The 15,033-nt window shown below is 39.7% G+C and overlaps 1 protein-coding gene across 1 annotated transcript in view; it reads left to right on the forward strand.

Moving 5' to 3' along the window:
* The first annotated feature begins 7,344 nt into the window (after positions 1–7,344).
* Positions 7,345–15,033, forward strand: part of angpt1 (angiopoietin 1) — a 59,753-nt gene continuing 52,064 nt past the window's right edge. The window contains exon 1 of the mRNA XM_038725152.1: positions 7,345–8,182. Within this exon, the coding sequence (XP_038581080.1) occupies positions 7,760–8,182 (423 nt within the window). The 5' untranslated portion in view covers positions 7,345–7,759. The remainder of the gene's footprint in view (positions 8,183–15,033) is intronic.

Here is a 15,033-nt window from a genome sequence, read left to right on the forward strand (position 1 = left end):
GTCAGAGGTCGCACGCCTCTGGAGAAACTAGGGGTTAAGTGTCTTGCTCAGGGACACAATGGTGTCTCACACCAAAGGCATGTCTTATCCACTGCTCCATCACCACCCCTTGTTGAATACTTGTTGAACAATTAAGAAGTGGAATCAAAGATTTAATATACTGACAGAGAGAAACCTCCTTACTTTTCATTCACCTCGGCCTGAACTTTGCCTCATGAGTCGAGGATGGGAGGGATTGAGGTGGCTACTTTGACAGGAGATAGAGGCCATGCCTGTGGTGAGCACAGACTTGGGAGCCCGGGGGGATAACAAAGAATGACAGCCAACTTGTGCTAATGGCTTTGCGGTGTCACTCTTCCAGTGGTCTCACCCTGATGACATCATTGCTCCAGGCAGGCACCTGTCACAATGGGTTGTTTAGGAAATCCATCACATCATCTGCTGCTGCAGCAGGAATTATCATACCTTACATCTCTAAGCACTGAGTGTTTCTGTCTGTATTGAGAGTGACCTTCTGAGCTAACAGAGGATAGCAAGACTAGAAGTATATAGCCATGTTAGCTGCATTATATAGATTACCTTGGTACAGCATTGCTTTGAGCTGAATGCCTAAGCATGCTAATATGCACACAAAGAATGCTAACATGCTGATGGTAAGCAGATGCAAGGTTTACAATGTTCACCACGTTAGCATCCTTACATTAGCTAATTAGCACACTAAAAATAAGAAGCTGATAAGAATTAGTTTTGCAAGTATTTTAACATAAACAAAAGTGCTGGACAAATAAAAAAACTACCTCATCATTGCACTAAATAAAAAGTTATGGGATCACCAGATTTCATGGCAATAGTTGATGAGATATTTCAGTCTGGACCCAAGTCTGGACTGGCCGAGAGACTGACATTGCCATTCCAAGACCCACGCCACTAGCACTGAACCAAAGAATGCTATTACAGTGAAATGTTGTGTTTTCTTCACTGGAGAAAGGTCTGTGATAAAAAAAAAAAGGATTTAACATTTAATGCCATTCTTCAGGAGGCATAGCAAAGCGCAATCTTCTGTTTTGCTGGGTCGCTGTTTAACTCCATACTCTGCTGAGTGTCTACTTTTCCTCTTAATCCTTTTATGTTTGTCTCTACAAGGAAAACTGCTGGAGGTTGAACCTCATTTTCCAAAAGGATTTATGTAAGCAGGCTTAAAGACTTGAGCTTATTATTACTCTATAGACTTTTTGTTGTTGTATTACGAAGTGGCTTCAGAGCGTAAGCCACCAGTGTAACTCTTTACTTCCAACACATGTAGTTAAGCATATCCACTTGGACAGTCCTTCATAAAACTGAAATCCACTCAAAGCACACACAAATGTATAATTCTTTAACTTTCACCTTTGAGCCATTGAGTGTGTAAAGTGAAGTCATCATAAGGCTATTGTATATGAGATTACCTTTACCTTGAGGCCCCAGCAGATTAGACTGAGGATCTTTCAGAAGGAACTCTGAATAGAAGAGGTCCACCCTTAACTCAAAACAGGGGAATAATACACAAGAGGGATCCGCATTAGCACTTGCAAATAGCTCGCTTTGCTGATGACTCAATGGTATAGATGCTGGAACTGATTCAGTATTACCATGACACTGTGTTTGAGTGTGTGTGTGTACACTTTAATCACCATCACCATGACAAACGGTTAAGCCTAGGCCTGAAAGAAGAGGTGCCATCTGTGTTTTGGCTGCGTTATGCAACCGTTTAATCAAATTCAAATTTTCCAAGTTAAAAGAAACGGGCAAACACAGAGTACTGAAGCTATTCAAGCAAGTCTGAATTAGTTGCTGAGGTTTGTCTTTGGTGTCAAACGGAACGCTTTTGCCTTGTACATCCAGTCACAACTGCATTTATAACCCACCCTGTGTTTCTTTGTCATGGCCAGGTATAGAAGATTGAAGATACAAATGTATTAATGGGAAGTGTCCCACATTTCTGATATGTCAAATAGTGTATAAAATATTTGAGATGAATTTTTGGTTGTTGTTTTTTGTGTAAAAATAAGTTTCCATTGGTATCACAGTAACTTAATTCAGGGGCATATGTATGGTTTCAGAAGTCTGAGGTTCTTTAACCAAAAACAAAACCCAAATATGTTTGTTTTGTTTCAAAATATGGTGTCTATATAAATATAGGTCTTCTTTTAGATGGCTAAAATGTGTTTTCTGCTGACCCTTTCCACAGCAGTACATTGCTTAGCTTCCATGCTCTCTACCTGTATTACTGCAGGTAAAACACTGACTATGAAGACGTGCCTCATAAAACTTCAGCTATTCTTTTAATAATTGCACACTCACAAAAGAACTATTATTTATGCACTTACCCTACCTAATACATAGTTACAAAAATACTTGCATCATTAGTGAAAAGAGCACTCTCCTTTACTGATTTGCAATACATTTGATTGATGTTAAATCAAAATATAGATTTAATTATTATTTTAAAGAAAAAGCAATAGCTCTGAGTCAAGCTCCACTAGTTAGAGGAATGCAAGTAGCCTTACAGGTGAAACCCAGGGCAACAAAGAGTTCAAAGCACTTGCTGTTACTGTAAAACTCCCTGCTGTGAGTGCATGACAGCGCATGATGGTAAAATGCTGCATATTACTACCTGAGTATATTAACATTTCAATCACCTCAGAGTTTCTCCAATTTAGATTATGGTAACTAGAAAGTAAGAGGACACTGTTTAAACAGATTTTAGTCACTAAGTCAAGCTGAAACTATGAGCAGACAAAAGAATAAAAATTTTTTGTCCCTATTCCCCAGAGTATATTTCGTCCTTGACTTTATAACCTGTAGGCCTAAGCAGCCGCCACGACGAAATTAGAAAAAATACATGAGAGACTGGAAAAAGATGTTAACTGATCTTCTGTGTTCCCACATAATATATTCAATTTTAGATTACATGCGGAAGGCGGTGTCACTCAGATTGATGTTGATTTATACAAAATGTCCTCCCAAACCATTCACAAGAAAAACACAAGCCAGATTCCCATGAAGACCAGCTGCCTCGAGGCCTCTCACAACTGACGTGAGCCGCTCTGTACTTGACTGTCATCAGCAAAATGATTATTGCATTTTACCAAACTGGGTGTACATTGGATATATATGTGGGACGGGACGGACAACATGGGACCTAAAGCAAATGATTGTACTCTTGTTGCTTTGAAAAGTAGTATGTTTTTGTAATAAGTTTACATTCAAGTAAGAATTCAGATCTGACAAAATGTTCACTTGCTGCCTAATATCTCCCACCCACTGACAGGTGCCATGAAAATGAGATAATCAGTGTTTTTTACTTCCTCTGTCAGAGGTCATAAAGTTATGACTGATTGGCTTATGAGAATGTTGATTGATGATGCAAAATAGGGGCAAAAGCGAAATTGTATTTATGTTGTTACATGTATGTAAAACAACATACAATGCAAAACCTTCCTTGTCTCTCTCTCTGCTGCTCGTATCATTCTGCTAAGCCCTGCCCACCAAATTCACAAAAAGGTGCCAGTTTTCCTGCGAAATCATCCTGCATAGGACTCTCTCTCCACGGTAAGAGTCTTGCCAAGACCCTGTCCCCTCTCGATTGTCTTCTCAAAGACGGGACTCCAACGCTTTTTGGCCCAGGGCAGAGTGTGGTTTCAGCGGCAGCTGCGACAACGGCGGAACTTGATTTTTTTTCACAGATTATGTGTCCCATGTACTGAGTGTGACAGTACATGAGACAATTTGACAGTTGTTATAATAATTAGTCTTTAATTTTTTTAAGCAGATTTAATGAATTATAGCAGCCTAGCTAACATTAGCTCCGTGGGTTGGTCGAAAACTTTTGTTTCCAGGTGACTCATTTTTAAACAAGAATCTTGTAATTTTACAATTTCATTACAAATGACAGCTAGTTACAGTCTTAGAGTTAAGTGGGTTAAGTATAATAAGTACTGTTATTCCAGTATATCATAGCCATGTTTGGCTGCTTTACTTACATACATGTTCGTATTTTCCCAGTTTCACTGTAAATGCTGCAAGAGGCTTTGAGAATGAGGTCTTACTGATGAGTTTGAGAAATGTAAGGCTATCTTGGATCATGTTGGCGTGGGTTGCTGGAATTTAAACAAATCCAATACAGAACAAGACAGCTATGCTAGCATTAGCTTATACTCTGCTAGCATCCAAGTCTTCCACACAGTGGGACACGGTGGATGTGACTCGTAATGGGGGCTTTTTAATCCATTTCTCTCTTTTTCTTGTGTTTTTGGTTTTGGAAAGTCTTACCCAAATCAAATAAAGAGCATGTTGACTTCATGAACAAAAATAATTATTTTAGCATTGACTTTCACGTGGAGTGGCTGCACACTGAAAACTCCTGGGTTATTTCTTCAACCCATTTTCTGGGTTAGTTGTGTTGGGTTAAAATTATGGGTTATTTTTTCAGAGAGTAACCATTTTCTGAGTTATAGGGCTAATATTTTGACCCAGTTCCTGGGTTGTTTGGGTTTCTGGGTTCTTTTTCGAAGAGGGTTAGCTTTCTGTCTCTCAAATTCAAATTCAAATTAACTTTATTGGCATGAATGTATAGCAACCACCCCGCAGTTGTTCTGGAATTTTCTCACAACAGTCGTTTGAAATAACCGTTGCTTCGTGCTCTTGGCCTGTGCTTCTTCGGTGCAACTTCGTCATGTATTCAAGGTAAGCGAGTATTTTCAGTGTTGATGTAATGTAAACTTTTCTGTGTCCATGTGCCCGTTGCTAGTTTAGCACCATTTGTAAAAAAAAATAAATCACCATGGCTTAGTTGCTACGTTGAGACTAGAGTTAGCCGTGGAAAACTATTTTAAAGTCCGTGTAAAGTCACACATGACATGACACAACCAATGTTTGAAGACTTTAAGCCTTAAGTTCAATCCAGTTATTGAATGTTGTCGAATGTTTGAGAGAGAATGTTTGAGAGTTATTTATTTTTCTATTTTTAAATAGGGTTTAATTTAATTTAATGCAATAAAAATGTAAAAGTGCTTGACGTGTGTAATATTGTCACAGTCACCCCTAGTGTGTCTTCCTTTGTTCTGTTTTCCAGCCTCTCATCTGTTTCCATGGTTTCTGTCATTTAGTTCATCTGCTTCATCTGTGTTTTAACCCAGGTCGCCAAAAATAACCTAACTTGGGTTACTATGCCAGTATGCCTTATTTCAGAAAATAAAACTTTGTTTTACATTATATCTGTCACGGTGTGGTGCAGGCAGAAGAAGAGGAGGAGAGTTAGCTTTTCAAGCTAACCACAGCAGCACAGAGCAGATAAACACAACATTTAATCCACTCTTTACACATTTACTTGTATTGTTGCTTGTATTTTGGGTTTTGGAAAGCCTGAAAAGTTAAGACGTGAAGAAATCCAAAGCTTTACAGGTTTAAGATGGCTAATTATGATTGCTTACTATGATTAAATAATTGCTGTTCAGGGAAGGGTGCAAATGAGTCAGTTTATTGTTCCCAGAAAACTAGACACAACACCTCACCTTCTAATTTCTACTTTGTATTTGTCTACATCAAGGCTTGTTTTTTTGTGTAGCTGTTCATAGAAGTGATGTGTAGGTTTAATTTTGCACACACAAGATTGCCCAGAGGTGGTGATTATCTCCCACTTAGTTTCCTTTGGACACAGTAACTGGCGCCCAAATTTTAGGACACCAGCAAAGTACGTCAACCAAAGACAAGCACTCCAAGAGATATTTGCACATGCTTTATGTCTTGGTCAGTCTGGGTTATTCAAGGAGTTTGTTATCTTGGGTCTCCTTCATGCATTCGTTCACACTGCCCCTCTGCTCCCACACAGAGGGTCCAACTTTTAGTAGCCCCCTGCTATCACTCGATACATGCCCTGTATCAAACACACACACACACACACACACACATGCAGGAGCATGCACATGGGAATGCGTGTGCATGATGCCGCTCATGCAGATACATCACATAGAAATATAAGCGAGGCAAAGATTTGGATGTTTTGGACTAAAGAGGAATGTTGAAGTGCAGCCAAATTCAGACAGCTGTGTCTCCCCAAATCAGAGATTTTAAAATGGACTGTCCATAACAAGGACTTGACCTTTGACCCAGAGCCTTTCAGCGCTGTATTTCCTCACTCTGTCTCTTCTTCTGGCCTAAGGATGAAGAAACATTCCTTCTTTCCCTGCTCATTGTTGGATGTCACTTTTTTTTTTCTTGACAACAGAAGGTGTGTGTGAAAGAAACATACGGTATTGTACATAAAATGAATGAAGATAGGGACAGCGCATGTAATGGAGATATAGTGGAAGGATCAAAGACGGAAAATAAATCTCACCGGCGGAGATTTTTGCTATCGTTTTAATCTCACATTCAGTTGGGTTCTGCTTTTCCTGAGTAACAATGATGGAACATTACTATTAATGTCAGTCAGTCAGTGGAAGCCTCAGAATGAAAAATAGTTCATCATTACACTAAAGTTATAATCCTCAAACTCCAAAAAGTCTCAAAAATTGTATGAATCCTTTAGATAAGCTGAAATTTGGTGATGTGGAATGACAAAGAAGTGAGTTTGCCAGACTCCCGGGCTTCCAACATCCGTTCAGTATGTGTACGCAATTAATTCTTGCAAATTAAATACCATTTGAATCCAGTGGATGAATGGCAGACTCCGCCACTGACAAAACCCACTACTGCATAGAGAGGTATCTGATAAATGTAAATACATGAAATAACTATAACAGAAAAGCCAGCCATAAATAATAACCAATATTAGGGACGATATAATGAAAATATTAAGGATTAAAACTTTAAGGTTCTTGGAAGACCTCCACCTCCATTGAAAAGAGGATAAAAACAAAAAGATCTTACTTGTCATGATGGTTTTCTGTTGTCGGGGAGAGACAAAAGAAGTTAGACTATAAAAACACCTAGAAATATACCTCCCTGGTGTCTATTTGTAATTTAGCACCTGTCATTATACAGTATAGAAGGGAGTAGATTAGTTTCTCAGGAGTAGATAAATTAAATACACGTTTAAGTATTTTGTATCAACACAGGCAAAAAGGCAGGTCAAACACATGAGCCTCCAGTCAGAGTGCCTGTAAACCGATCCTCATAGTCTAAGCACATCCTCTGTGCTGGGGTCCCTTTTTTGCCAGGCACACACACACACACACACACACACACACACACACACACACACACACACACATGTACACACTCATCCATGCACACATACTTGCATTCCTCTAAAGGCTCTGCAAGGGGCAGGCACAGAGTGTGCTGGAAGCTTGGAACTGTTCCTCAGAGTGAGCGTCTCTCTCACTCTTCCCAGTTGTTAAGTCAGAGAGCAGAGGAGGAAGGGAAGGCAGAGAGACCAGGGGAGGTCTGACGACACCATCCCAGCATGCCCGGCACCTATTTTAAATGCACAGATTGATAAATGCAAGCGCACAGTTTGGCTTTGAATTACTGGAGGAACGTCAAGATTCATAACAAGGCTATCACACTGCAAGACATGCGTGCATCTTTTCCTGCCAGGACAAAAACTTAGAGGAGCTTTGGAAACATTTCAATGCTGGAGGTCCAGTGTAAGGATGGATGATGCATGTTCCAGGCTAACGGTGTTCTTCACCGTATTCTGATCCAGCTAAACCAAAAAGGAGCAGCATAAAGATCCAAGAACTTAATTCACCTGCAACTTTTATCCCAGGCTGATATGATGCTGTGGTACAACTTTGGCCACCACTTGCTCTCTCTGGCAGCACTTCTGGTGATTGTGAGCTGCGGAGGAGGAGAGCAGAGGAGAGGGACGGATAGCAGCAGCACCAGCAGCACAGGTGGTGGCAGCAGCGGCAGCAGCAGTAGCAGTAGCAGCAGTAGTGCAGGAAGTAGTAGTAATAATTACAACAACAGACGTTTTCATAAGATCCAGCATGGCCAGTGCACCTATACGTTCATCCTACCTGAGGAAGAGGGAGCCAGAGGGGGCTCCTGCAGGGAGGGGAAAGCTGGTAGCCCAACTACACACAGTAGCAACTCTCTCCAAAGAGACGCTCCGCCACCTGAGCCAGACATTCCCAGCCAGAAGATCCAGCAGCTCGAGCACATTATGGAGAATTACACTCAGTGGCTACAGAAGGTAAGGAGGGTGGTGTGCAGTTTAAATGCAGCGCTAACAAAGCTGACCAACAGAGTGGAACAAGAGTCCTTTTGCACCGAGCATCGACTGTTGGTTTGCTGTTTGACAGATTGAAAAAAGTATGCAGTTAAATTGTCCTGTTTTAATTAGATCCATGTTGGGTATTGGAGTGCATAACAACCCTGCATAAGACTGGATCTGTTTCTATTGAAGTGGTCATGCTGTAGTATATTTTTGTATCCGTGGGTGTGTGTGGTCTCTTCAGAGTGTCTGTTTGTGGCTTCACAAGATAACTTGTTTTTGTTTGTGGATGAGGCTCTCAGACTAAAACAGTGCCGTGTTTGCTTTTTTGTCATAGTTGATGCATTGTTTGTAAAAAGTGTTTGTCAGTAGGAGAGCTTATGTGCTTTCAGAGTTTCTGAATGATGCTACGTGACCAGTTTGAAACTGAAATGTCACAGAGACGCTCACATGTCAGTGGCAACATGAAAAACGTGCACAAAGAAAGGGGGTTTACTGGAAGCAGTATCTCCTCTATTAGTTGACAGCATTAGTACAGCATACTTGATCTCATGAAAACCTCTAAAATGATTGGATAAACTTGAAAATACATTGTAGCCAATTTGCAAAATGGCTGTATTTCTTCAAACAAAGATTTTATCAGACAACAAAAAAATGTGTATTTAAATTGTAGAAGCCAGAATAAGCAACACAATTTATATTAACCCCAATATGCTGTTTTGTAACTGTATATTATCTGAGTTGAACTTTTTGTTCTGGATGTCACACAGCTGTCTGATTTTAAAGCCACAGACATCTTGGACCATTGAATCTCGCCGCTTTGTATCCGTCCAGCAAACCTTTTTTCCCTGAGTAAACTACCCTTTGAATAATTTCCACAGATGTCCAGTTGAGTTGCGCAGAGCGTCGGTCATAGAGCAGAGGTAGTTATATGTCAGTCACCCATTGTTCTCCAGTGGGCTGTCTCTTTAATGGCAGGAAGTCAGAGAGAGCCCCAGAGACACTCAAAGGAGGAAGAGACAGGGAAAGAGAAGGCTCCCTTTATTTATGCAAGTCAAGGATGTGTGAGTATAACTTCAAATCCAGACTTGTGTAAAACAAAAAACATCTATGAACTTTTTGATCTTTCTATAGAATAAAATAAACACAATCCTCATTTGTATTGAGCTGATATGATATTAAATAACTCCTGTTTAAGTAGTCTTGAACAACTAAATTACCATTTATTTATAGAACCACTGAGGTGTTTACACAATTTAAACAAGGTTCTACTGTAATGTTAATGAGCTGCAAATTCTGAGGCCATCACTGATATGGCTTGGCAGGCACTCTGCTTTTCTAAGCTTTGAGACTTTGTGTCTCCAAAGAGACCGAAACTATCTCTCAGAATTGAATATCTGAGTCATAAAAAACAAACTTCCAAATTAAGCATAAGCGGGCCTCCTGCTCATCGACTTTCCACAATATTGTTATTCTGAAATAAGATTAGCAGGTCCAATCTGTGATTAATTGCTTAAAGCTAATGTTTTAATTTTTGTCCAGAAAACAGTCTGGTGTAGCACAAAGCAAAGGCATGCAAGTACAACACCTGATGGATTTGATGGATTGCAGTTGAACCCAGAGTCTATTCATTAGCAATCAGCGTGTCCTCCCAAAACCGTCTGGGCTACTCTGCTGTGTGCCTGCTTTTCATTTACAGTCAGAAAGTATACTTTTCACTCCTCAGGTTGGAGGAAATAGTCATTCCTCATCAATTTTCCAGGCGTTGGTCACAGTATGTTACAGCGAGATGTTGATTGAGTCTGTAATTAGGGAGGTATAGTGTTGGAGGCTACTCCCCCTCCTTCTCTTTCTAAACCACAGGGCAGATATAAATATGTCAGAATCCAAAAGAAATATTATATGAGAGGGATTTTGAGCTTACGGGTTAGAATCTGTGAAATATCATCTTATCGTTGGACTGTCTATCAGTGATTTTATCTCAATTTAAGAGGAATTTACTGTATATCGTGTATGTCAAGGTTAAAAACATGGTGTACTGCAAATTTTACAAAGCTGCATGTGTAGATTCACCTTAAGATTTTATTTTTTATTTATCTTATGAAGAAAAAATAGCAAGATAATAAAAAAACAAAAAACTTCACAGTTTAGATGGCTGAACACCAATATGCACTCAATTAATTAACATAATATAACCCTGCACCTTTTATTGATGAGTTTCTACAACCATTCTTATTTGGGTCTGAAGACCTGTGTGTGTTTCTGTAGGGCTCCCAAAAGCAATCCATGTGTCAAGAAAGGCCAGGGGTGAAATAACACTGGCTTTATCTTTGCTCAGTGGACCTCATCCGTCTGTGATAGTACAAGTGATACTATAAAAACATAGCGGCAGTGTTGGTAGACTGAAGGTTTGACTAATGAGACGACTAAAGTAACTTTCTCCTCAGATGCAAAAAGGGGAGCATGTGAAAATGTTTGCCATCGCCACTAATACTATCATGCTTTATTTGACATTTGTCATTTCAAATAAAAGTTATTGGCATGGTTATATTATGTAATAATTTGTGGATTATATTTTAAAATGTGTGACCAGCAAAATTAAAATAAATTCCCCGGATGTATGTCATTGTAAAAATAAGTGAAAGATCAGCACGAGAAAGGAACTGCAGTAAGCATTTCAGAAGGGACACTTAAACACACAGTGGTAATTCAGCCTAATTACACTGCATGGGGGGGACATGGGGATGCAGTTAACATTTTTCATTGGACAGAAGATTAAGTGTCCCGGCCAGTCTATCTATCTCAATCACACCGGCGTTTTTTCCTGCTTGTCTAAGCGAAAGCTCACCCTGATGTTGCTCCAGCCAGCCTTGATGAAAGAGACGGACCGAGAGACCATTCCAGATAGCACTCCTGTGCCTGCGTTCTCAGTCCAGTGTGGGGGGGTGGACAAAGAGAGTGATGCAGCAAACAGCTGCTGGGGAAGCATTTTAAGTCTGAGATCTTTCCTTCCTCAACCCAGGGTATATGGACCCTGATAACATTCCTGACCAGTCAAAGGTGGCGTGTGTTTGTCCAAGGTTTACTTCCTTGGCCTGCCTGGAAAGGCAAGGAGTCTCGGACAAGCTTGGCTCTGATCTCAGAGAGAAAACGCAACAGGAAAAGCTACTTAACACAATATTAATTTTTGTTGTGTAGCACCTTTCTTAACAGAACATGGTGCTTTGCAAAATGTCTGAAAACCAAAGAACTTGCAGCAGAAAAATAATCGATTAATGCTGTGCGATTTTGGGCTGTCCCAGACAAAAGTTGTCAATCATCAGAGAAATCAATCAAAAATAGTGGTCTTAGATTGTACTGGGAGACAGCTTTGTCAACCAAAGACAGGCTACATCACAATTCTGACTGAAGGTCAGACATTTAGTACCAAAAGCCAAAAATCCACAATGGTATTGCTGCTACGACCCATGTTTACAAACCCGCCAATCAAAATACCACATGAAATACACTGGTAGGCTAGCAAAATGCTAATGCAATTTTTTTAAATCAAACTCAGTTAGTAAAAATCTGCGTTACATTGTTGATGTATAGAAGAGCCATCCTTATGTTTGTTGAGAGGAAATTGAGAAGATCAGTACCACACGTACTATGGAGCTGGAGCCAAGAGACTGTGAGCTTAGCAGGAGCAATGAGTCCTGAAGAGACCGCAACTTGTTCTTCAACTTCGTTTTTTGTATGGATTGAATAAATTAACTATAAAGTGCTTTGTCCTTTGTGAGCTTTAAATGTGCTGGCAAAATGTTTTACCTTTGTAGCTAGCTTTTTTTCCCTTCTCTGACTTTTTTATGCTAAGCTAAGCTAACTGCCTCCTGGCTGCGGCTTTATATTTATAGACAGATATGAGAGTGGTATCAAACTTCTCATCTAACTCTTGGCAATAAAGCAAATAATGTAATTCCTGTTAAAATAATTTATTAAAATCATCAGATGGATTCTGAAACTCACATTGGTAGTTTTTGTTAGAATTTTTTCAATACTAGTACAGTTTCCACGCCTGAGTTTCACTCTCAATACCACTTTCCATACCTGTTAAATTAATATCTTACTTTAAGAAATTAAAATTTTTTCCCCCACAAAACCCTTTTTTATTAGACAGGAAGTCACACTTCTTATGTTCTGAAGTACAAACCAGAGCAATTTAGAATTTAAAACCAAATTTCGGTATTATACACATTTCAGTCAGAACCAAAAGAGTATTGAGTTTGAAACAAAGCTTTACTCAGAGGTAGCAAAGGGACTAATGAACAGATTGGTGTGTTATAGGTCATCCATTATAGTGCCAGTTAATTTAGTTGGTGGGATTTTGGTGGGCTGAAGGGCAATGAGGATCAGTCTATTGCTGGAAATATGAAAAATAATGGGTTAATCTAAGATAAAGAAAAGGCTGTAAAAAGTAGATGAAGCACACATCTCACAGAACATTTGAGAATATCCTTTGTACTTCTACTCCAGTATTTCAAGGGGCGACGAAAATTTGGCACTGATAGAAGTTTAGCAAGCCAAATTTAGTTTCTCCTCTTGGGAGTGAAAGTAATAGATCTTCTCATTTCCCTCCTGGTGGAGACAGTAGAAAGTGGTTGAAAGCAGTGTTTCTTGAGAAGGATGCACTGTGCCAAACTAAGCTGTTGAATAAACGGAGGGGGGAAATTATTGACTGTGTTTTATCCCTGTGAAATTCCCATCATTCTGCCTCTCGACGAACATCACTGTGCTGCATAAACAGTGGTTTAAAAGGATATACCGACATGTGGGCAGCAGCTTGTATTCCATACTGGGAGTTCATACGAGAAAGGGTGTATATGTTTCTCTACTTAGTGCTATCAGAGGGCCACACAGCATGCCTGGGGATCCAAGCAGAAACCTAGCTATTTTAGGGGTGACTGCCTCTATGAGAGTTTATTTTCATTGATAATATGGGCCAAAATTAACAATCGAATGATGCAGAAAGACTAGGAAATGCTCAGAGGAATAAAAAGCTCTTCCTTCCTGACCCCAACACTTGTAAAAAGGAAACCATAGAAGTTGCTGAAATACACTGCAATAACAGCTTCCAAAAGTTAGATTTGTTGTCTCCACCGCACATACACTATGACTGGAGTAAAAAGGAAACAGAGCTTTCTGCTTTGCATGTCATGGGAATGGGGGAAAAACATTACGGCCATGCCGCAGTATTTCCACATGGACGTGAAAACGGAGCCCAACACTGTAAATGTTCCTGATTTTCAGGAAAGGGGGCATTTAGTAGTTTTGTCACGCTCAATATGGCAAGCCACTTTGTTTTGAGACCCCCTTTTCCCAGAAATCAAATTTCAGTGCAGCTGCCGGTGGCCCCAAACATGCTGGAAGTTTTGAAATTGGGCAGACAGGTATTGTACGTCCATTTAAAGATCAATGAATGAAGCAGTAAATTTCTTGGTCATTTCTCTGTGTCTTAAATCTGTCTAGTTTACGTTACTGTAGGTATGTGGTTCCTTTTATATCACTCATTTGAGTGAATGGCTCTCTTGTGGGTACTTTATATGGGATTTATTTTGTTTTAATTACAAAGTTATACATTTGGCTAAATGCATTCAGGATTTATGATATCCCCTTCATCGTAGCTAGCTTGTAGCTTGGCACCCACTGGTGCATCTGTAGAATAAATTGAGCGCTTCCTCTGATAGTTTGTGTTTCCATGTGCCCTCGAGTATATTCTCCCCGTAATGGCGCCAATCTTTCTTCATTTGGTTTCGTTATTGTGAGTGCTCTGCAGTGTGTCACTCCAGCATGGATCTGTGATCTGTTTAAACCGGCATAAATAGGTTTTTCGGCCACTTGGAGACATCGCTAAATACAAAATTACATACATATTACATTACTATACATTTTATCACCTTATAACAGACATGGAGCAACGTTAGCATTCACTTTTGAGTCTTGTCTCGGGCTCGCTGATGAATGTGTTGAATTTGCTCTCTTTTTAGCTGTAGTCTGGTCTCAACCAACACCAACTTAAAAGTTAACAAGGATAGTTTATCAGAGTGAGGCTGAACCACAGCAGCTGCAAGACACTAAAACGCTTGGTAGAGCTGTTACCTTATAATTATCTGTGGGTTCGTCATTACAAGCTGCCTTCTTCACACACATGAGGTGATTTGATCCATTATTACACTAATATAAAAATATTGATTTTAGCAGCTTTAACGCATTTATGAATGAGAGTGCTACTAAGGAATGGACTTGATATTAGCATATTTTATTTAACAGTGGCATTTAAATATTTTCCTCTAAAATGGCTGAAACAAGAGCAAAAGCTTTTTCAAAAGAATGAGTATAAATAATATTATTTTGGGCAGGCAAGTGGAAGTCATTAGTTCTGAGAGTGTAAGTTATGGTCAGAAGAGTTGCCAAAAGGCACAAGGTTCATGGCTGTATCTCTGCCACAGCTAAGGCTGAGTGATTATGAACCAAATATGAGATAGTAATAGCTTAGATAGAGCGAAGCATTGGGCATTATAGTCAATCTGAGTGCGCAGTTAGCGGGCAAGCAATGTGGCGTTATCACAGCCTGCAGCAAATCACAACTGTGTTTGAACTTATTTCAGTCGTTGAACCGACTGTTATCTTTGTTGTATTTTGGTTTTATAATGACTCTTGATAAACAGAGCAGATGATAATATTACTCACCCGTATCTGCTGCTATTTATTTTCCTCCAGACTTCAGGTTCATTTGGGTTGTGCGCTGTAAATCAAGGCTTGATGAAGGTCAAGGGAACTGAAACGGCATTGAA

This window comes from Micropterus salmoides, unplaced genomic scaffold (assembly GCF_014851395.1).
Source record: "Micropterus salmoides isolate LMB-PRFRI ecotype aquatic unplaced genomic scaffold, ASM1485139v1 Ms_hic_scaffold_17, whole genome shotgun sequence".
NCBI lineage: Eukaryota > Metazoa > Chordata > Actinopteri > Centrarchiformes > Centrarchidae > Micropterus > Micropterus salmoides.